This window comes from Electrona antarctica (genome assembly GCF_951216825.1).
Source record: "Electrona antarctica genome assembly, chromosome: 8".
Classification (NCBI taxonomy): Eukaryota; Metazoa; Chordata; class Actinopteri; order Myctophiformes; family Myctophidae; genus Electrona; species Electrona antarctica.
Window position 1 is genome coordinate 21368254 of NC_136789.1, and position 21972 is coordinate 21390225.

General features: G+C 43.2%; 1 protein-coding gene across 1 annotated transcript; it reads left to right on the plus strand.

Annotated features, from left to right (window-relative positions):
* Positions 1-438: 438 nt before the first annotated feature.
* On the plus strand, positions 439-20351 carry LOC306927886 (fibroblast growth factor 13-like; the record flags this gene model as incomplete). Its single annotated transcript, XM_079507768.1, has 5 exons — positions 439-646; positions 2074-2184; positions 7524-7627; positions 12426-12624; positions 20212-20351. The coding sequence occupies 5 exons, from the start codon at positions 439-441 to the stop codon at positions 20349-20351; spliced, it is 762 nt and encodes a 253-aa protein (XP_079363894.1).
* Between the last annotated feature and the right edge of the window lie 1621 nt (positions 20352-21972).

Below are 21972 nucleotides of genomic sequence, written 5' to 3' on the forward strand. Positions count from 1 at the left end.
CTGCAGAGATCAACCTCCACTTTAACGAATCTGTTGATCCAGTCGGTCATCACCACACATAAGCTACACCTCCCGCTCTCCCGGGACCAGAGCTGGGACAGAAAATTGGTTCGCTCCCGCGGGCGCTGGCTATGTGAGTTTTTTTTGTGTACGTGTGTGCCAAAGCCAGCGAGGCAATAAGGAACGTCTCGAGGCAGCAGCAGGAATTCACGGATTTTGTTCAACCACTTTCACGAGGCGTCCGACCCCGGACAGCGAACCATGGAGGATTATTATTCATCTCGTCGGTCTTCTGGACAATTATCGTGGACATCTGCGACCGCGAGACTGCAGCAGCAGCGGCCAGTGAGTGATGCCCACTGAGCCGTACGTGGGTTTAGACACCCTCACCCAGCCTCGCACCCACATCACCCAGCAGAACCGTCCGGAGGAGACATCATGTCTCGGGCAGCGGCTATCGCCAGCTCCATCATACGGCAGAAGCGGCAGGCGAGAGAGCGGGAGAAGGGGAACGCCTGCCGAGGCACGAACAACAACAGCCCGAACAACACCAAAGGCACCACCGAGAAGCCCAGCAAACTGAGCCTGTTCTCGCGCGTCAAGCTCTTCGGCCCGAGGAAGAAGCGGAAAAGAAAGCGACCGCCAGGTCTGGTGGAAGGGGGGGATGGGGGGGGAGGGGAAGGGGCTCTCCATCACTCACCATCACCACCACCAGTGCCACCACCAACATCCATCACCATCATCATCATCATCACCACCATAACCACCACCACCAGGTCTGTGCACATCAACATCATTATCATCACCATGTACTTACAGTATACCAACATTAGGCCTATCATCATCGCAATGAACACCAGGTCTGAGAGAGAGGGGGGGGGGGGGGGAGAAGAAAAGTCGAGAGAGTCAACATCACCTTCAGCCACTTCCGTACCATCATCTCCTTCGCCATCACCATTGCCATGTACACACAAATTGTTAGAATTCGTCACAGCTTCATCCCACTTTCAACGAATGTAGATTAGTGTGAAAGACAATGACAAGAATCATGAATCAGAAATATTGACCAGGTTATGTTCACATGCAAGGAATTTGACGACTGCATGGCTGTGCTGTTCCACACGCAACACTATAGCAGACATCACCTCTGAATCATCTGTATTACTGTCGCAGCAACACGTATTTCAGTGCTCTGACCGTATGACCTGTGGCTGCGTGGAGATGTGACAGATACTGGCAGGTGTAAGTGATAACTCTTAACTAAACCAATATCAGAGGAGATGAAGCGGCTAGCATTGTCAGTCAGCTGGCAATTTAGCTGTCAATTTATCCTTCATTGCTCTGTATCATGTGACGGGTGGGAGTGAGTTATGGGTGTATAGCAGCCAGCAGGCTTCCAAATGTCAGAAACATAAACAGCTGCTCTCCTCAGCCACTTCCTGCTCTCCTGCAGAGTGCTGGATTTGATCCATAACACCACATGACATGCAGTGAAAGGACACACATACTGCTCCTCTCCTCTCTTCTCCTCTCCTCTCAGCTTCAAACATCATTGGTCTCATTTTCCAAGCATCTGTGATATTTACAACACCTTGCGTTCTAAAGGATGGGTCTGAAAATAACCAGGGACCCCTCTCTCATCCAGACAATGAACCCTTTGTCCTCCTTTCTTCGGGAAAAGGTTACGGAAGCATCAAGACCAGAGCTCCAGCACTTGTTTCCCTAACAACACATATCCCGAGGCAGTGAGGGCCCTCAACTCCTCCTCCTCATCAGTTCACACAATGAACTTAATTTAACCGCATGTTCCCTAGTGGGTTTTTTAATGCACCATGCACTTGTGTTTTATTTCTCTTGTTAGAGATTTTTTTTATGTTTAGGCTGATGTGTATTTGTATTGTATTGTTTTGTCTACCTTGAGTACAAATTAATGTTTCATCCAAATGGTACTAAATTATTTAACCTTGAATCCTCTCCTGTCTACGTATGTATAACTCATCTTGATTTTCCGTCTCTTCTGACTGCCTCTCTAATGTCCTGCTTTTAACTGACTTCTCTCTCCTCTCCTCTCAGAGCCCCAGTTAAAGGGCATTGTGACCAGGCTATCCAGCCGTCAGGGATTCCAGCTGCAGATGCAGCCTGACGGAGCCGTCAGCGGAACCAAGGATGAAGACAGTACCAGTGGTATGTCAAACCCTGGTACCTTAAACATACCGCCCATACTTTACTGTGCAGAATTTCAGTTAGCCCTTAACATTTTTAGGATATCCACATGACTTTGGTTGGGTTGTACGGCGCCCCAGGCACCCAGGCTCAACATACTGCCCTGCTTAAGTCTCTTTGAACAAGGCTCAGAATCCTCCACAATCTCATATACCTCCAGTCCACATGAAGGATTGACACAGTTTTTCTTATGTTTTTAAATGTGGTGTTATCTTCTTTGCTTGCACTTGCATTTCTAGAAGTAGCCATTTTAGCTATGTTAATGTTTCTAAGAATTTTGAATGTATGTAGACAAACCCTTTGCAGCACTAGATTTGAGCTACGGACGGCAGTGAGCTGAGCCAGGAGGTAGAGCGTACATTTGCGAACCGGTTCGATCCCCGGCTCATCCTCATTGAAGTGTCCGGGTGCAAGACAGTTCAATAGTTTCTCTGTTTAGTTAAGATTGGTTAAATGCAATGAGGACAAATTCTCGGTATGTGCAAATGTACTTGGCCAACACCCCAAGAACAACTAAAGCAGACACAATTATTATTATTATTATTATTATTAATCATTAATTATCTGCTCCATTTTAGCTGTTGCAAATACTGCCAGTCCTTGCATCAGACCTCCAGACAATAAATCCCTGAGTAAAATGAAATGTCTTCAATCCAATAAAGCACCCTGAACACAGCCACTGCCGGAGGGAAGTATTTCACCATGCTTCAATTACAAGCTATGAGCTGTGACCCATGTAGGACAGCTTTTGAGAAGGAATAGAAGTGATTTGATAAGGTGTCTTCCTATTGTAAAACTCACACCCGTGTGAAGTGAGGGACGCTCTTATCATCGTATACATCATCATGACGTAAAATGGACACTATGCCTATTTGCTCAGACACTATATGACGTAAAATTATCCATTCATTGTCAAAGGGAATTTAATGTTTGTGTAGGACAAAGTTTGTGAACATACACAAAAAGCTGGTACAAAAATGTGATACAACTTATATATTGAAAACATATTTAACACATTTAGAGCAATTTACAGTGAGGGGCCGGGCTGTAAATACATGTCAGTAACTACACAACAGACTGGTTCTTATAAGCAGCGTAGGTCGTTAACCCGAATGTCCTCCCTCGGATTTGTTTTACATTTGTCAAGAGGTCAAGGCACTTCGGCAGGACATGTAATTACTGCTGGTCTAGCTGTTATTTTATTGAATGGCTACTCCATCACTGATGGGGATTACTTTCATATTCATGTACCATTTTGTGTAGACAACGGAAATGTCATGCAACCCGGGGGAGTGATTAAGCATCGCTCCAAATGGCACAACACATTCATCAAGAACAAATATGATAATTAATAGTAATTTGGTTAACCTTTGGACCGCTTTAGCCCAGCTGCCAAGAGTGTTTGCTTTGCAGAATATCAAAACAGTGCACATTTGCATGCAATTGAAATTAAACAACAGAATAATGAATACATAGAAATCATTCCACAAGTGTATGAGTGCGTAATGCCTGCATGCCAGTGTGTGTGTGTGTGTGTGTGTGTGTGTCTGTGTGTCTGTCCACTGTGAGCACCTTTGCATGCATGCAGGGGTGTGAATGTTGAAGTTTGGTTGAATGACACACACACACACACACACACACACACACACACACACACACACACACACACACACACACACACACACACACACACACACACACACACACACACACACACACACACACACACACACACACACCTGTACACCTGTACACGTTCACAATATACGCATGCATATTTTGTGATAAGAAATCACGTAGTGACTGTTCAGCCTCCAATGCACAGGTGGCATCATGACTACTAATGCAATCAGTAGGTTACTTATCAAGCCCATTTAATGGAGCCAGTAGTCTCTACTGGAGTGGAGACCTTGTTGTTGTTGTCAGCCAAACCTAACTCTAACCCTAACCTCATCAGTCTTAACCGGCAATGTAACTCCCCTAACCCTAACCTCGGTTTTAACCGTCCATGTAAGTCAGTTTCACAATGTTTTCGCTTCGGCGGCAGTAATTTCACTTCCGCGATTTCTTAATCGCAGCCAGTAGGCTCCAGTAGAGCCTACTTGCTCCATTGCATGGTCTTGCATTCGAAGCAGGTGATGAGCATAACAAGCGAGTCTGTGGAAAAAACAGAATACGCCAGAGCCTGAAAGTGACATGTTATGCAATCACCCACACAATGAACATCTTATCGAACATCTTATCATGTTACTCCACCATGATATATTCATACTGCCTTGAGTGGATTTGAAAGGATAATCCAATTCATTCTCCATCTAGCCAGTCATGACAGAGTACATGGTGGACTAATTGAGTGTAACAGAACACATCTGCCTTCTCCACCAGAATCGTTACAGAGACTACATGCAATTCATGATTAAACCAGGGGTTCTCAAACGTTTCTCATTTTCAAAGATAAGTATACAAATGGAACCAAATGGACCCGGCCGTTAGAGACCATTTGGTGACTATTTGTATACTGTCAGAGTTACAGACTTGTAACGGGCCATTTAGAACCCCTTCAAGGAACCCGGACAGTCCCTGGACCCCACTTTGAGAGCATTCAACCTTAATTCACTGCACAGTGCCTGCCTGGTATGTTTGCAATGAATCCAATGTTAAATAGGCCAGCATTGGATTCATTGCAAACAGACCACTAGGGGGCGAAACCAACTTGTTTGCGATGGTTTTTGAAAACATTATGCCCATACCTAACATCATGCCAAATATCTAAAACTTGTCACCACGTGCATAATTGTTATGATTTTGTATGTATTAAATCCCAGTTTATAGGCATTTTAAGCTTACTGATGCCACCGTGGACGCCATCTTGAAAATTATGCCTTTCCAGAAGTTATTTTCACCCAAAATTTGAATGTTATTTAGCATACCCAATACTAATAGAATCCATTGGAAAATATATTTTATCAATTCTTTTGGTTTTTCTTTTACATATTAAATCCCAGCTTTATAGGCATTTTGCAGCTATTGTGGACGCAATCTTGAAAATGATGCCTTTCCAGACGTAATTTTTTCCTAATTCTTTAGTATGTTATTTAGCACACCCAATACTAATAGAATCCATTGAAAAGTCTCTTTTATCAATTATTATGGTTTTTAACCATATACTGGCCCATTTGATATTAGATTCATTGCAAACAGACCACTAGGGGGCGCTCCCAACTCGTTTGCGATGGTTTTTGAAAACCTTATACCCATACCTAACATCATGCCAAAAATCAAAAACTTGTCACCAAGAGTATAATTGTTATGATTTGTTATGTATTAAATCCCAGTTTATAGGCATTTTAAGCTCCTGGCAGCCATCGTGGACGCCATCTTGAAAATGATGCCTTTCCAGAAGTTATTTTTTCCTAATTTTTTAGTATGTTATTTAGCACACCCAATACTAATAGAATCCATTGGAAAATCTCTTTTATCAATTATTTAGATTTTTAGCCATATACTGACCCATTTAATATTAGATTCATTGCAAACAGGCCACTAGGGGGCGCTCCCAACTCGTTTGCGATGGTTTTTGAAAACCTTATAACCATACCTACCATCATACCAAAAATCAAAAACTTGTCACCAAGTGCACGATCTTGTTGATTTTGGACGAATTCAGACCCAGCTATTAATATATGCAACTGATAGGCTTCTATACATTGATTGGATTTAATGGGTTACAGCTAATAACACAGCTCATCTGCTGAAAAAACTTAAGTGAGGTATAACTTAAGTGGAGTATAATGAAGAAAAAATAAAGGGAAGCAGAGTTTCCCTTTATTTTGTTTTCATTATGGGTTACAGCTACCAGTAAGACACACTGACGGGAAAAGCGCGATTCCATAGTTAACTGCGACCTTCTGTCGCAATAAATTGTGTCCTACACCTTTATGCAATGAAATGGAGTTTAAAACAGACCATAGTTTTTATCTAATTTGAATGGTGAATTCAGTGAATATATTTTTTATCCTCACTGGCACTGGATAAATTCCAAATCCGAATTAATAAGGAGGTGTAGCACAAACGGTTTGCTGCCCTTATACAGTATTTAGTAAATATCCTGTATTAACACATTTGATCCCGTTGACAGGTATACTGGTCCTGATTAATTAATTAAATTAATTTGTGTGCGGGGCGCTTTTGACGAGTAGGCTCGTCTTGAGGCGTTTGATATCGCTATAATACTAGTTTCCATTTTTTTAACCGCTCCGGTTGCTGTGCACTGTTGCTAGGGCCCCGCCCACACCCTTTCTGTATGACCAACCACATTAGCTTCTGTCTCTGAAACTAATGCGCTGTCCGTGGTTTTGAACTAATCAGCGATGTTCGGGGGTCTTTTCTGATTATCCAGGGCGCGATGGGAACATTGGCATTTTGTAGAGCAAGGATGGACCTCATTTTAGCTCGCTAGCATTGATGCTATGCTTTAGCATCCAAGATGGAAGCCAAAAGCGGACGCGCGTCATAGTGGAATAGCCTGAAATCACCGGCACCCAAGCTCCATACTGCTTTCGTCCAGCAGGCGGCACTCATTTGTTAAAATTGCCTAATGGGAGGGCAGGCAGACGGACGGGTAGGCGGACGGACGGGCCTTGGCCATGTCACTCTGACTCAGACATAGGATAAACAAACAAGATACTGTACTACCATAGGACCATCGGCCATGTCACTCTGACTCAGACAAACCCGATACGCCCATATAGGCAGGAACCATTTGTGCATGGCTGTGTTTTCTGTAAAGAAGATATTTTTGTTTTGATTTCCATTATTGTTGCTTTACTCTGCTAAATTGCTATTAAAAAGATACAGTGGGCCTAATCCTAATGTCTGAACTTACATCATATCATTCTGACTTACATGTGATGTACCACTAAACCTTGACTTCACTGCAGGTCTGAACAGCTTTGGAAGAAGACCTTTTCTGTGTTGGAACTGTCACCACTTATGCTACATTGATATTGATGATGCATTTTCTCTTTGCCTCCCTGTGTGTTTGGTCTGCGTGTGTGCGTGTGTGTCTACACATGTTTGTGTGTTATGTTGTATGTGTGGCTGTGCATGAGTGCACTTGTTGTGTTTGCTGTGTGTGTCCATGTTCTTTCCATGCTCCATGTTCGTGTGTGTGTGTGTGTGTGTGTGTGTGTGTGTGTGTGTGTGTGTGTGTGTGTGTGTGTGTGTGTGTGTGTGTGTGTGTGTGCGCGTGTGTGCGCGTGTGTGCGTGTGTGCGCGTGTGTGTGTGTGTGTGTGTGTAGCTGTGTTCAACCTGATCCCTGTGGGTCTGCGAGTGGTGGCCATCCAGGGCGTCCAGACCAAACTTTACCTGGCCATGAACAACGAGGGTTTTGTCTACACCTCTGTAGGTACACACACACACGCACGCACATGCACGCACACACGCACGCACATGCACGCACACAGCACATATTAGTAGTACAGGCTTATACTGTATAGTGTACACCCATCATCATCATCTACACTTTAAAGGAGTAGTGAAATGAAAAATATGTTCACACTTTTAGACCACATCCGTGGTCATCATATGAGCATACCTAACAATGGATGCCAAAAAAATGGGTACATTTTAATTTGTGTATTTTTATATCAAAAGTCCATAAAAATCTAATTGTAATTACTTCCTGAAAACGAAAACGTAAACGTACTGCGTGATGACGTGTCGAGGCCCACATCGATAAAAGCCAATAAAAGCTCGCCCGTTTGATTCCTCATATCTGCGCGTCCGTCCAACACTGTCCAACACAGCTGCTACTGATTACAGAAATCCTCCGTTTTTATTCCCATTCAAGATACCATCCAGACAGTGTATTACTCGGTTTCAACTTAATCATCACGCTAAAATATGTATCTGAAAACATTATAGGGTAGAAATAAGCCACATAACAGTAAACTGGTACAGCTAGCCGACTATCTGACTTGTAAACAAACACACTCCATGCGTCCTGCGTATAGCATAGCTACCGCCCCTAGCTACCGTCCCATCGCTGAAGGGATGTGACGCTCTGATTGGTTCAGAAACTTCAGAGCAGTGTTTCAAGCGGAAACCGTCCGATACTTCAAAATAAAATGCCCACCATTTCCGTTTCCCTACACCTTTAAACATGGAGAGCTTTTGATTTAGAAACAAAAATGTAAGTACTGCATGGAGCTGGGTACAGGCTTTAGTTTAGACATACTATTGGTCCGACTGTCATTAGACCGACAACCTACCTCAAACCCTAAACGCAAGCACGGGAGCAGTGCATGTTCGACCGCATGTCCAACCGCATTTCCGCATGTCGGTCCGTTGGTGTGTCTAATCTGCGTGTGCATCCCGCTGATGGTGCTGTAAATTGGGACGTGAAGGGGCGAAAATGTTTTTTTGTCTGGGAGGGGCATGTGTTGCTCAGCAACATAGTCTTTTCATTATTTACCTGCCCCTGAGATTTCTGTTATTGAAAGATTTTGAAAAGAAAAGAATATGAAAATAAGCCACCGACCAATTAGCCCTTCGCTAAGCCCCACCCACTCCACTCTGCAATTGCAAGCTGTCATTGAGATGCATATTAAATGACGGGATTTCTCCATTTAAATAATCGAACATTTAAGTAGCAAGAGCTTAAAAATGTCTTGGACTAATGTGCATGACATTATTTCAATAAACTAGAAATACAAGGAAATATTAGAGGGAGAAACATGTCCAACAGGAGTTTTCATGTTGCACGGTAAGACTACAGTGATTAGTATTATTGCCATCACCTGGGTGCGTCGTGTAACTTACCCGACGTTAAGCTGTGTATGTGTTCAACAACACAGCCATGCAAAAATAACACTGACAGCTAAGAGGTGACGAAAGCTTGCCATCCTTAGCAACGGTTGCTAAACTATTGGGATTAGCATTGGACAATCGCTTTTGGGGTGGGGTTTAGCGAAGGGCTAATTGACTTACTTGTATATTGATCGTTGTTCATTAACAAACTATTTGTGAGAAATTGCGTTTTTCAGAAATAGAGATTGCACTGGTGACATGGCATGTAAGTTGGGCCATTGCTCAAACGGCGCCGGTCCCCTTGGGATGTTTGTGTTGGACATGCTTTCTATTACCACCTCGTGGGGATCCATCGATTAGCTTCATGCTTCAGCATAAGCCTCGTTGTCCAAGACCATTATTTTTTTAGTAAATGGGGAAAAAAAGGAACCTGTGTTCCAATGGACCCAATGTAGTTATTATTTAGTCATAAGCTCTTGTTAATACTTTTCATTGATTAAATATTTATAAAACCCCCAGACAGACTTAACCACTTTCACTTTTGTCTACAATGTAATGCATTTGTGGAGGAGGACATACAAGGTTTCTGCTCAACAGCAACGATAAGCCCATAAGCCTGACTTCAAGATACTCATGGGGGATGACTGCTGTTAGTTCTCCTCTACCCTTAAATTCACTATCTCCAAAAATAAAATATACTTCCTCTGTGAATTGGGAAACATTGTTTTAAAATCATGAAAGTCTTAAGTCTATAAACAATTTAACAAACGTCCAAAAACGTAGTTTGTCATAAGGTATGTTCAGTACTGTCATTTATACAAAGGGATGGAAGCTCTTATCATCACCGCGCGCGCGTGTGTGTGCGCGCACACACACACACACACACACACACACACACACACACACACACACACACACACACACACACACACACACACACACACACACACACACACACACACACACACACACACACACACACACACACACACAGTTAACTGGCCAGACAAGATGGCGTAAGGCAAAGTGCATGCATTGTATAGCCCTATAAATCCTCTGGCAGGTGATTAGTAGTTGTTGTTGTGATGCAGGGGCTGTTGGCTTCAGTCAGGATATTGATGTTCTTCAGTGTTGTTATCTGACACGCACGCACGCAGGCACATTCTCTCTCTCTCCCTCTCCATTTCTTTGCCTTCAGGCACACAACGGCGAATCTCGTTTAAGATCGCACACACACACACACGCGCGCGCGCGCACGCACACGCACACGCACACACACAATGACCAACAAATCCTTCACATATAATTTGTACAGACATAGTGGATGACTGAACGAGAGAGAGAGCGAAAAAGAGAGACAGAGCAGTGCCACTCTCTCTTTTTCCCTCGGCAACCTGGGCAATGGTTTCTCTCGGCGGGCTTGTTGGTATTCTGGGGAGGAAGCTTGTTACCATGGAGATGCAGGAATAAGGAAATGCAAATGTCAGCGGTCCGAAGTTGGTGAGCTTCATTCTGTTATAGATGAACAGCCTGGTCTGGGGAGTCATTGAGTGAGGGGACAGATAGAGAGATGAATGGAGAAAGGATTGCATGGATCTATCAGAGCATACAGGTGCTGGAATCTCTTGGAAAGGCTTTAGTTGGAATGGTTTCGTTAAGTTAAGAATGTGTGTGAATCTTGATTAAAAAGCTTCTTAACAGGGGCACGGTGGCACAGTTGGTAGTGCTGTCGCCGAGTCACAGCTAGAATGTCCTGGGTATCGATTCCCGCTCGGGACGCTGTGGGTGCTGGCGGCATGTTTCCTCCTCCGCGTCATCAGTGCCCATACCCGAGGCGGGGTTGGCGAAAGGACCTTTCTGTGTGGAGTTTGCATGTTCTCCCCGTGTCCCCTAGGGTAGGTACCCTCACAAAAAACATGCAGTAATCCTGGTCTCTAAACTGCCTCCCCCTGGCCAGCCGGGGCGCCTGATGGAGGGGAAAGGAACTGGTTGGAATAACGTGTTCCTTCCACGCGTTACGTCCAACCAGGGAAACTCCCCCCTGTCAGGTGTAAAGGAGCAACTTGGACACTCAGGCATGAAGGAAGCATGAGTTCAAGTCCGTTGCTCTCCCCATGTCCCCCATATATGGGGACTAGGTTGGCGGAGGGTGTGTAGAGCCCAGGATCACATTAGATAATTGACACAGGGGTGAAAAATGGGTTACAAAATCGTGGGATAAAAATGATATATATTAAAAAAAAGCTTCTTAACAATAATAATAATAAATGCAAGGAACTAGAACCCCAAACCAGCGCAAAACGAAGATAAATTCATAAAAACAAGCATTCCTAAAATACGCTGTACAATGTACATAAAAGTATAGTAAGGCTTCGGAATTAGTTTTTTGCAAGAATATGCTTGAATCTTTGTAACATACATTTAGGCTTCAATGAAGCTTATAGCAACAGTTGTCCTGGGTAATGGAAGGTTATTCATTTATAAACCCCAAGTCGTTTGCAGTAAAATGTTTCATTAATGTTGCATTAAGCTGCGGTTGACCGCAGTCATAAAAGGTTCAACATACACAGCAAAACGTACACTTGCACACAATGCAAGACGATGCATCCATCCTTTATCTACCACGCATCCAAAGTGGGGTCGTACACTATAGGTAGCTGTTACAGCATACTTTCCTCGACCACATTAGCCAGCTCTAACTGGGGCATCCTGCAGTGTTCCCAGGCAGGCGATATAATCCCCCCACCTAGTCTTCTTCGGTCTGCCCTGTGTGTCTCCTTCTAGCTGGATGAGCCTGGAAGACCTCCCTTTGTGAGACGAGAGGGAGGCATCCTTACTAAATGCCAGGACCACCTCAGCTGGCACCTTTCTATGCAACAGAGCAGTTCAAGTCTCTACACCGAGTCTGTCACGGATGACTGAGCGTCTCACCTTATCCTAAAGTCGATGCCAGCCTCCCTCCCAACATAAAAGAAATACAATACCGTGGTTAGACATGAGATACACTAATAAAACACTAATAAAACAAGTAGGAGAAATGGTAAAAGGATCATAAAAAAGGCTCTCTCATTCAAGTATGTTTTGAGAAGAGAATTAAAAGATGGTATACCGAGTTTGCCGGTCTCAGTTCCAGATCTGAGAAGGATGGAGGCACGAAGGCACATTTTGTATGCATGTAATTGTAAGAACAGCCACGTCCTCTCTCTCATTCTCATTATGCATGTAATTGTAAGAACAGCCACGTCCTCTCTCTCTCTCTCATTCTCATTCTTGGCTACTCTCTTCTCTGGTTAACTCCCCTCATTTCTCTGTCTGTCTCTCTCCTACTTTCACTCGCCAACAAAACCCTGCCCCCCCTTCCCACCCCCACTTCTCCCTCTTCTCCTTCCAGGAGCATTTCACCCCAGAGTGCAAGTTCAAGGAGTCTGTGTTTGAGAACTACTACGTGACCTACTCCTCCATGCTGTACCGACAGCAGGCCTCGGGGCGCGCCTGGTACCTGGGTCTCAACAAGGAAGGTGGAATCATGAAGGGAAATCACGTGAAGAAGAACAAAGCTTCCGCACACTTCATTCCCAAACCACTCAAAGGTGAAAATAATCTTGATTTGAATGATACCAGAGGTAGAAAAAGGCAAAACCGAAAACTGTTAGCTAAACAATTTGACAAGAGACACAAAATCCTTACTGTTCCAACTTTGTTGCTTTTTTACCCCTCTTTCGCCATTATGCCAATTGTCTCCTTCCCACACACATTTCTGTGTTGTCACACTGCTGTTGAATCCTACTGACTCACCTGCCAGTGAGGAGCCCCCACCGGGAGGACGTAGAGCCTTCGTCTTACTCCTCCCACCAAACACTCCTTGCTGACAGGTGCCATCCCAGCCCGTAGGATTGTGCAGTGACAAATATCACCCCACCCGTCCGGCGTCCCTCCCCTGAACATGGGCCAATTATGTTTGTGTAGGCACTCGACATAGCCAGATGCACCATGGTGGATTTGAACCCACAACCTCCGTGGTGGTGGGCAGTTACTTTACCACTGCATCACTCCAGTGTGTGCCTCAATTCCAATGTTTTTGATATATTTTTGAAATGATATATATCTTTAGAAAATAATGTAACACTGCATGATACAAAGCATAAATGTGAAACTATGGAGCATGCATATTCCCAGTCAGTATAGCATCTTGACTGGATGTTATTGGATGTCTGCGGAAATGTACTTTACAAAGACATCTACATAGAAAACTGTGTATACAGTTAAAATACAACTGTATACTTCTGCTAAGCTTCTCCTGGGGCCTTGACCGTTCACATGTAATTGGCCTGTTTGTGTGTGTGTCTGCGTGTGCACGCGTCTGTGTGTCTACGTCTGTGTGTGTGTGTGTGTGCGTGTGCGCGTGCGTGCGTGCGTGCGTGCGTGCGTGCGTGCGTGCGTGCGTGCGTGCGTGCGTGCGTGCGTCAGCGAGTGAGAAAAAACAAAGGGGGACATGGGAGAGACAGATAGAGATTTTGTTTAAGCTAGTTGTTTTTGCTAAATGTATTTACGTAATATACATTGATTTGATTGCAAAGTTGCAATGTGAACAAATCTGCTATTACTAATTTATTTTATTATATTTTAACAATGCATTTCTTAGTTTTGTTTTATTTCACAATTATGTTTCCCATGCCATTAAAGCCTCACTGAGGGAAAAAGAGACAGAGAGAGAGAGAGAGAGAGAGAGAGAGAGAGAGAGAGACACAGACAGACAGACAGACAGACAGAAGACAGACAGACAGACAGAGAGAGAATAAGAGACATCTGCTTGCAAGGAGTTTGGTCTTACCATCAGCATAAAGACGACCAACGTCATGGGACAAGATGTTGAAAATCCACTCTCCATCTCCATTGACAATCAGACCTTTCACTCGACACAGAACTGAGCACCAGTCTTGCGAGAGCCGCCACAGTGATGGCCAGGCTGACACAAAGAGCATGGTCAAACAACCATCTATCTGTGCGCACAAAACTCCAGGTCTACCAAGCCTGCATCGTCAGCACCCTGATGTATGGCAGCGAGGCCTGGACCACGTACACCAGACATGAGAAACGGCTTAACAGCTTCCACCTGCGTTGTCTACGCCGCATCCTGGGAATCTCTTGGCACGATAAAGTTCCCAACACAGAAGTCCTGGAACGTGCTCACTCCACCAGCATGTTCACCATGCTGAGCCAGTCCACAGGATGGACCCCAGCCGGCTCCCCAGAGCCATCCTGTATGGTGAACTGTCAACAGGCTCCAGACCTCTTGGTCGCCCACACTTGTGCTTCAAGGACGTTTGCAAACGTGATATGAAGCAGGCAGGCATTGACCACAACAACTGGGAGGAAGCTGCAAAAGACTGTGGCGTTTGGAGGCAGACTGTCGCTGCAGGAACTCGCCGTGCCGAGGAAAGGCACATCTCCTTGCTGCAGGCGAAGAGACAGAAGAGGAAACTGCGTGAAGCAGCCCCCACTCCTGTGCCAGTCCCCTCTCGTTTTGTCTGCGCCAACTGCACTAAAGACTGCCACTCCGGAGCGGGGCTGTCCAGCCACAGCCGCCGCTGCAAGAAAACCTGACCACTCGGGCGCAATTCAGCGATCCATCTGACGGACGGATGCCTATGAATTTTAAAGCTCTTTATTAAAACCACATCTTTCCAATTCAGCTCATATTATTACAGCAACCAAACCATAGAACAGAGAGAGAGAGAGAGAGAGAGAGAGAGACAGCAAGAGGGAGAGAGAAAGACAGACAGAGAGAATGGGGTGAGGGTGAGAGAGAAAGAGAGAAAGCTCACAAGAGTTGTGAGATCAGCTGTTTGGTGTGAGACACTGGCACACAAGTAGATAAATAACACTAGTGAGAAAGAGTTCAGGAAGCCTCTCTGACTTACTTACTTACTTACTTACTTACTTACTTCTTACTTATACAGTAATAAAGTATGGGTTGAGCATTTAAGCCCTATTTTATACTTTGCTTATTCATAAATAGCCGATTTACAAGCTGCCATTGGTAGATCTGCTATTTACAAAACATTTATAATAATATTATTAATAATATAATATAAGAAAAAACGTTTCCTGAAGAAACAGTGTGCAGGGCTCGTTGTGTTGGTAACCAGAATGTAAGAATGTTGCTAGTGTTAAGAATGTTGTGAAGTGTTGATAAGTATCAATAGTACTTTTAAGAGTGTTGATAGTGTTAAGTATTTATACTATATTGATAGTGCGTTCCCAACTTCCCACCAAAAGATAAAATATCGTTCTAGTCGCTTGAGTCGCTCCACTCCGGTCATCATTGAGGGGGGAGGTTGGGAGCATCGCCTCAGTTGCTCGATGCAAGTTTGTTTGCATTGAGTTTGTATGTAATCACGTCGCTCAAATAAATATTTTATCTTTTGGTGGAAACGCATCTTAAGATTGATAGTATCTGATATATTGATAGTGTTAAGTATTGATAGTGTTAAGTATTAGTAGTGTTGGTAGTTTTAAGTATTGTTATTTTTAAGAGTGTTGATAGTGTTAAGTATTGATAGTGTTAAGTATTGATAGTGTTAAGTACTAGTAGTGTTGGTAGTTTTAAGTATTGTTATTTAAGAGTGTTGATAGTGTTAAGTATTGATAGTGTTAAGTATTGATAGTGTAAAGTACTAGTAGTTTTAAGTATTGTTATTTTTAAGAGTGTTGATAGTGTTACGTATTAGTAGTGTTGGTAGTTTTAAGTATTGTTATTTTTAAGAGTGTTGATAGTGTTACGTATTAGTAGTGTTGGTAGTTTTAAGTATTGTTATTTTTAAGAGTGTTGCTAGTGTTACGTATTAGTAGTGTTGGTAGTTTTAAGTATTGTTATTTTTAAGAGTGTTGCTAGTGTTACGTATTAGTAGTGTTGGTAGTTTTAAGTATTGTTATTTTAAGAGTGTTGAAAGTATATTGATAGTGTTAAAGCTGCACTATGTAACTTTACTGTTCTATCCCGGATTTGAACCCGGGTCCCCAGTTTTTCATTTACCACTGAGCTAATGGAGCCTTCCTGCTTGCTCAGGGGAGAAATTTAAATTTTTGTCAAAACAGAAACAGAATCGTGTCAAAGGTCATCTCAAACCAGACACAGGATCTAAATTTATATAAGAGTATCAATTGCACAGCTTAGATAATTACATCTTAGCATTCAGCAGATTTGTTGTTACATCTTGATATATAGAATATATATGGACGGTAAAGATTCATGGTGTATAGACTTTACAAAAATGTGTGAACATTTTTATGATTTCATCTGGCTCCACTGTTGGCTAAATGGCATTTTGCCATTCAAACTATATATTATATTTTTTTGGTGTCTAAAAGTTAAACATCTAAAAATATACATCACAAATACAAATAATAAACATTTTACAGTTGGAACAGAGTTTCTAGCTAAAAGTATGAAGGTAGATAGGTGTCAAAAAAAGGGCGGAATACAGGAAAATAAATAATAAAAAACAGTGAAGGATAACGTGTGGCTTGCTTAGAAAGGCCACAATAATCTCATAATTAAAAGTAACAGAAGTATTTTGTAAATTATAGGAGTTGAGATGCTGAATTCAAAGACTGTCTCTTAGAACAGTGGTTCGTACAGCTTTACTTCAGTGTTGCCAACTCTCGCGAGAAAAATAAGAAACCTCACCTCCAAAAATAAGCCCAAAACAAGAAACCTCACCTTGAAAAATGAATAGAGAGCCATCTAGAGCCCAAAAGCTGTGCTAGCATCCGTTTCCTTTCACCAGCACTGATTCATTTGAATATATTGTCATATCTGAAGTGGGTGAAATTCTTTTTTCCGTGCACGCTCCATCATGTTGTAGTTTTTCGTGAGAACGATAGAGATAGAGCAAGAGCAGGTGAAAAGAAAATGCAGGATAGAAACAGGTCAAACAATCAACAAAAAGTAGTGTGCAGTTCATGAGACCAGTGTAACAAGTACGGGACATATGTACATACGTCTGGGTAGTTCGGTTTCCCAAACCATGTAGGGACACAGCCTAACAGGACACTTTCGATGGAGCTATTGTAGAAGAGCTTGAGGACGCAGGGTACTAACTAGACTCCAAACGTCTTCAGACAACGGATCCAGTACAGCCGCTGCTGAGCCTTTTTCACCACGTGCGTGGTGTGCGTGCCTCGCTTGAGAATGAGATCCTCATCATGTGTAGTACGCACTACGCAGAGAAACTTCCATATCAACACCTTGGATGAAGATAGGCGCGTGCTCTCGCTTTGGCCTCCTGCAGTCCACAATCTGCAACTGGTCATGTTGACTGCAGGTTGTCCTCCTGACACCAGAGTGCCGCATTCGTTTTTCGCTTACATTTCTTTCAGTTAAAACAATTTTAAAAGTAATTGAAAATAAATAAATAACACTGCCCCCTCACACATTAGGAGGACAATATCAGTCACCAGAACCAGGGACGTGTGTTTTCAAAATGGAGTTTGAAGTTCACTGGGCTTATAAAAGGAGGGTGGATCTGATTAAAAAAAAAATATTTATTATCTAAATATTGAATCAAGCAACTTAAAAAACTGTCTTGGGTGCTTACAAAAACCCAAATGGGCGTTCAAATGACCCTAGAAGTGTTAAAGTGAATTACCCCTTTAACCGGAAGCCAGATGAAAATCATTTGACTCAAATGACTTGACTGGATCAACAACTTTCAAAAGTTTAAGGTAAGCTGCTAGCATACATTATGTATTTCTAAATTGTTTGTAGGCTACATTGTATTGTATTAGTATTACAAGAATATAAGATTATAATTCTATGGATTAAGCTAATTAATGTATTAGTTTACCTGGAGCTCCTTAATTAAGGAACAACTGTAACGTTTGTTTTTGCAAATGAACTGATGACAGAATTTGCATTAATCAGTTACATGTCTCCAGAGTTGTCAAATGTTTTTTTTAAGAAGAAAACAATTGCTCAGTATGTATTGAGTTTACACTTCCTCTTTTTTTATCTTTGTGTTAATGCAAACATTTCCTGTTTTATTTCAGAAATATGGATAGCTCCAATTGTGGAATGTACCTACAGTGAGTAGAGAGATTACTCAAGTACTGTATTTAAGTAAGATTTTAAGGTATTACTTTACTTACTTATTTTTCGATACTTATACTCCTACTCTACTACATCTCATCTTTACATAAAATCTGAGTATTTCTTCTACCACTGAACAAATCAAATCACACATTGTTCTGTTTGACATAACAAAAACAAAACTATGACTATAGGATTCTTAAAACGGTTTCTCTTTTTAACAAGATTGAGCTAACTGTTTGGCCCTCCTTTTGGAGAGGCCGGCCATTTGAAAGCCCCTCACAACAACCAACTTGTGCCCTAGGCTGCCAAAGATATAAACAAAAAATTCACACAAACATGCACGCATGCACACACACACGCACGCACACACAGAGAACCAACTATACATAGATAAACATAGATTGAATTTCCTATTCATTGTAATACAAAAAATAAAATCATACTATGTTTTTCTTGTATTTTAGAAACCTGCAAGACGTTTTTTCAGTCAACGTGTAGTAATCGTATCTTGGCGGAGTTGGCGCAACTGGAAAGGGAGAGCGAAAACATCACAGAGATCACAGCTACTATGCAGTGTCAACAGAGGACGACACGGGTAAGTTATGTAATTGTTAAAAAGAGATTATTTTTCCTTCCATCTTTTGTGATCCTATTTCAGTGGATGATTTCTGTGGGTTCTATATTTGACAGTTGCCGGAGACCAAGGTTGAAGCTGTGAGGACAGACAAAAGCTCTTTGCAGCCAACCACAACAACTGCACATCTACGTTCTGATGGGGAGGACAGTGACAAAGACGGAAAGGCTGCTCGGGTCATTAGACCACCTCCATCAGAAAGGAGTACGGAGGGTTCTGCTTCGTGCCAGAAGCACCGGAGGAGGAAAGAAACGGACCCTCGTTCCAGCCATCACCGGCCTGTTCACCAAAACACACTGCGTCAGGGAGATGTATTTTTTAAGCTGTCCCCTTTTTTGAGGGTATTTTGTTGGGGGGCGCTAGTTGTTATGGTTGGCGCATTTTTGTAGCTACGGTATAGGCAGCTGGTCGGTTGTCTAATGTTTTTATAAAATATCAGGTGCTACTGCTACTCTCATTTTGTTTTGTATTGAGGGTTGCATTCCATTAAACTTCCAGCTCCAGCTCGCCTCTCAGTGCGTCTGTGACACATCCTATGGTATAGAACGTCTGTCCTCGCCTTCTTCACGTATCCTTGATTCAGGGCATTTCATTACAGGTGAACAACATTCAGGAAACATCTGTGAAAATAGCAGATCTACAAGCTCACAACATGTCTCACATTGCAACACATATAGCTCACAACCAATCCACAAGTTGTGAGCACTGTGGGTCAGCTATTTTCAGCGAAAATATCCCTCATGTAAAAATGAGGGGGCTAGTATAGAACCCTGGTGGACTACGAATCAGGTATAGGGAATAATTGCGGTTCATTTATATTGTATGGTTTTTATTAATTTATGTTTAGTAGCTAAGTTTTTTATCAATAAACATTATATGACTGAGGTTTCTGCCTACTTGTTTTGCTGTGTGAGTGCGTGTGTGTGTGTGTGTGTGTGTGTGTGTGTGAGCGTGTGTGTGCGCGCGTGTGTGTGTGAGAGTGAGTGAGTGTGCGCACGTGCGTGTGTGCATGTGTGTGTGTGATGAATCACTGCTGTGTGTGTATTGTTATAGTAAATAACCAAAACATTACGTTACACAATAAGTATGATATACTGTATGCATCTAATATTTGTTGTTATCACCCAGTATGTTATGTTTAATTTTATTTCAATTCTCATACTAGGACAGGAAATACATTTCTTCACGCATGTATGGCCAACCACCACTTGGAATACATTAGCGTAATTATTGTCTCCTTTCATGCTCTGTAAAAGGGGTCTCCAGTGACCCTATTCATGCCAATGAGACCTGACCAAGCGTCCATAGTATGCGACGTGTAGGGAGTGAGGCTGTGTTGCAGTTTCTACATTCCTTTACATTATTTTAACAGTCTGTTATTCTTGTCTTGTGTGTGTGTGTGTGTGTGTGTGTGTGTGTGTGTGTGTGTGTGTGTGTGTGTGTGTGTAGTGGCTATGTACAGAGAGCCGTCCCTCCATGAGTTGACAGAGTTCTCCCGGTCGGGCAGTGGGACCCCCACCAAGAGCCGCAGCCAGTCGGCTCTGAACAACGGAGCAGGGAAGACCCCTAGTAACAATGACTCCTCCTAGCAACCCCCACCCCCCAACACACAAACACACACACACACACACAGTACACACGATCATACTGTACATGTGCATGATCACACACATGCAAACATGCACATGTGCGGTATACACACTTACAGTATACACGCATACACACACGAGTACACTTGAACAAACATGTACAGACACATTACGCACATACACTAGCACAAACATACACGTGTGTACACTTGCCCTACCACACGCGCATGTGCGCACGCACGCACCTACATTACACACTACACACACAGATCTCAGGCAGACATGCCCCACACATCAGGCTACTGAGGAGCAGGAGGAAAGAGGAAGAGGATGAGGAAGGAGATCCCTTACGGACCCCACTGTGATGGACTGTGATGTAAATAAACAGAAAAACAACAAAATAAGGACTATCAATCCATCTGGAATCCGCTACTCTGGCCTGCAGAAGGATCAGGAGCCATGGATTGGAGATCCACTGCTCTCCCCTTAACCTTGACTGTTGTTCCAGACACTGTATCATAGCCTAACCTCTGAGGGACAAAGACTGATGACAAAGACCGTGAAGAAATGATGGCAGAGAGAGAGAGTATAGAGAGAGAATCAGAGACAAATACCTGTAGCTAGGGAAAGTCCGAGAGATACAGAGTCACTGAGAGAGAATTAGTCAAGCACATAGGCATTAGGCATTTACATATTTACATAGACATTTACATAGGGTGGCAGTGGCTTAGGAGGTACTAGCCATAGACATACAGAAAGGTAGACGCCTCCTTCGGCTCTGGGGCATTTGTGCAAAAGTGAGGACAAGCTTCCGTGTTGGTGCCAAGGAACGTAATGAAAGGAAGGGACGTGCCTCCATGACGCTCATGTCTATATAACTCTATGGCTCATGTCCGGTGCACCAGGATACAGGTCACTCCAATGAATTGCAGCGGTGAATGAGGCGCCTAGCTTTCTATGTCTATGGTACTAGTGGCCATCTGGGAACCAGAAAGGTTCCTGGTTTGGATCTCTGCCCCCTCCTGGCTGTGTCGAAGAGTCCTTGAGCAAGACACTGAACCCCTGACTGCTCCCGATGAGCAGCTTGGTGCCTTGGATGGTTTCCTCTGCCATCGGTGTGAATGTGTGCGTGAGTGGGTGAATTTTAAAGCGCTGTGGAGAACGGCGCTATAGAAATGCAGACCATTTACACATGATGGGCCAGACCGCGAGACAGACAGACAGACAGACCACCAGACAGACAGTCAGAGGGACAACATGGACAGACAGTCAGAGGGACAACATGGACAGACAGACAGACAGACAGACAGACAGACTGTTACAGTCAGAGAACCAAAGAGATGAAAGTAAAGATGAAACAGTCATCAGTAAAGTCTGAAACAAGTGAATCAAGAAAGAAAGAAAGAGACCGAAAGGGCCAGACCGCGAGACAGACAGACAGACCACCAGACAGACAGTCAGAGGGACAACATGGACGGACAGACAGACAGACAGACAGACAGACAGACAGACAGACAGACAGACAGTCAGAGGGACAACATGGACAGACAGACAGACAGACAGACCACCAGACAGACAGTCAGAGGGACAACATGGACAGACAGACAGACAGACAGACAGA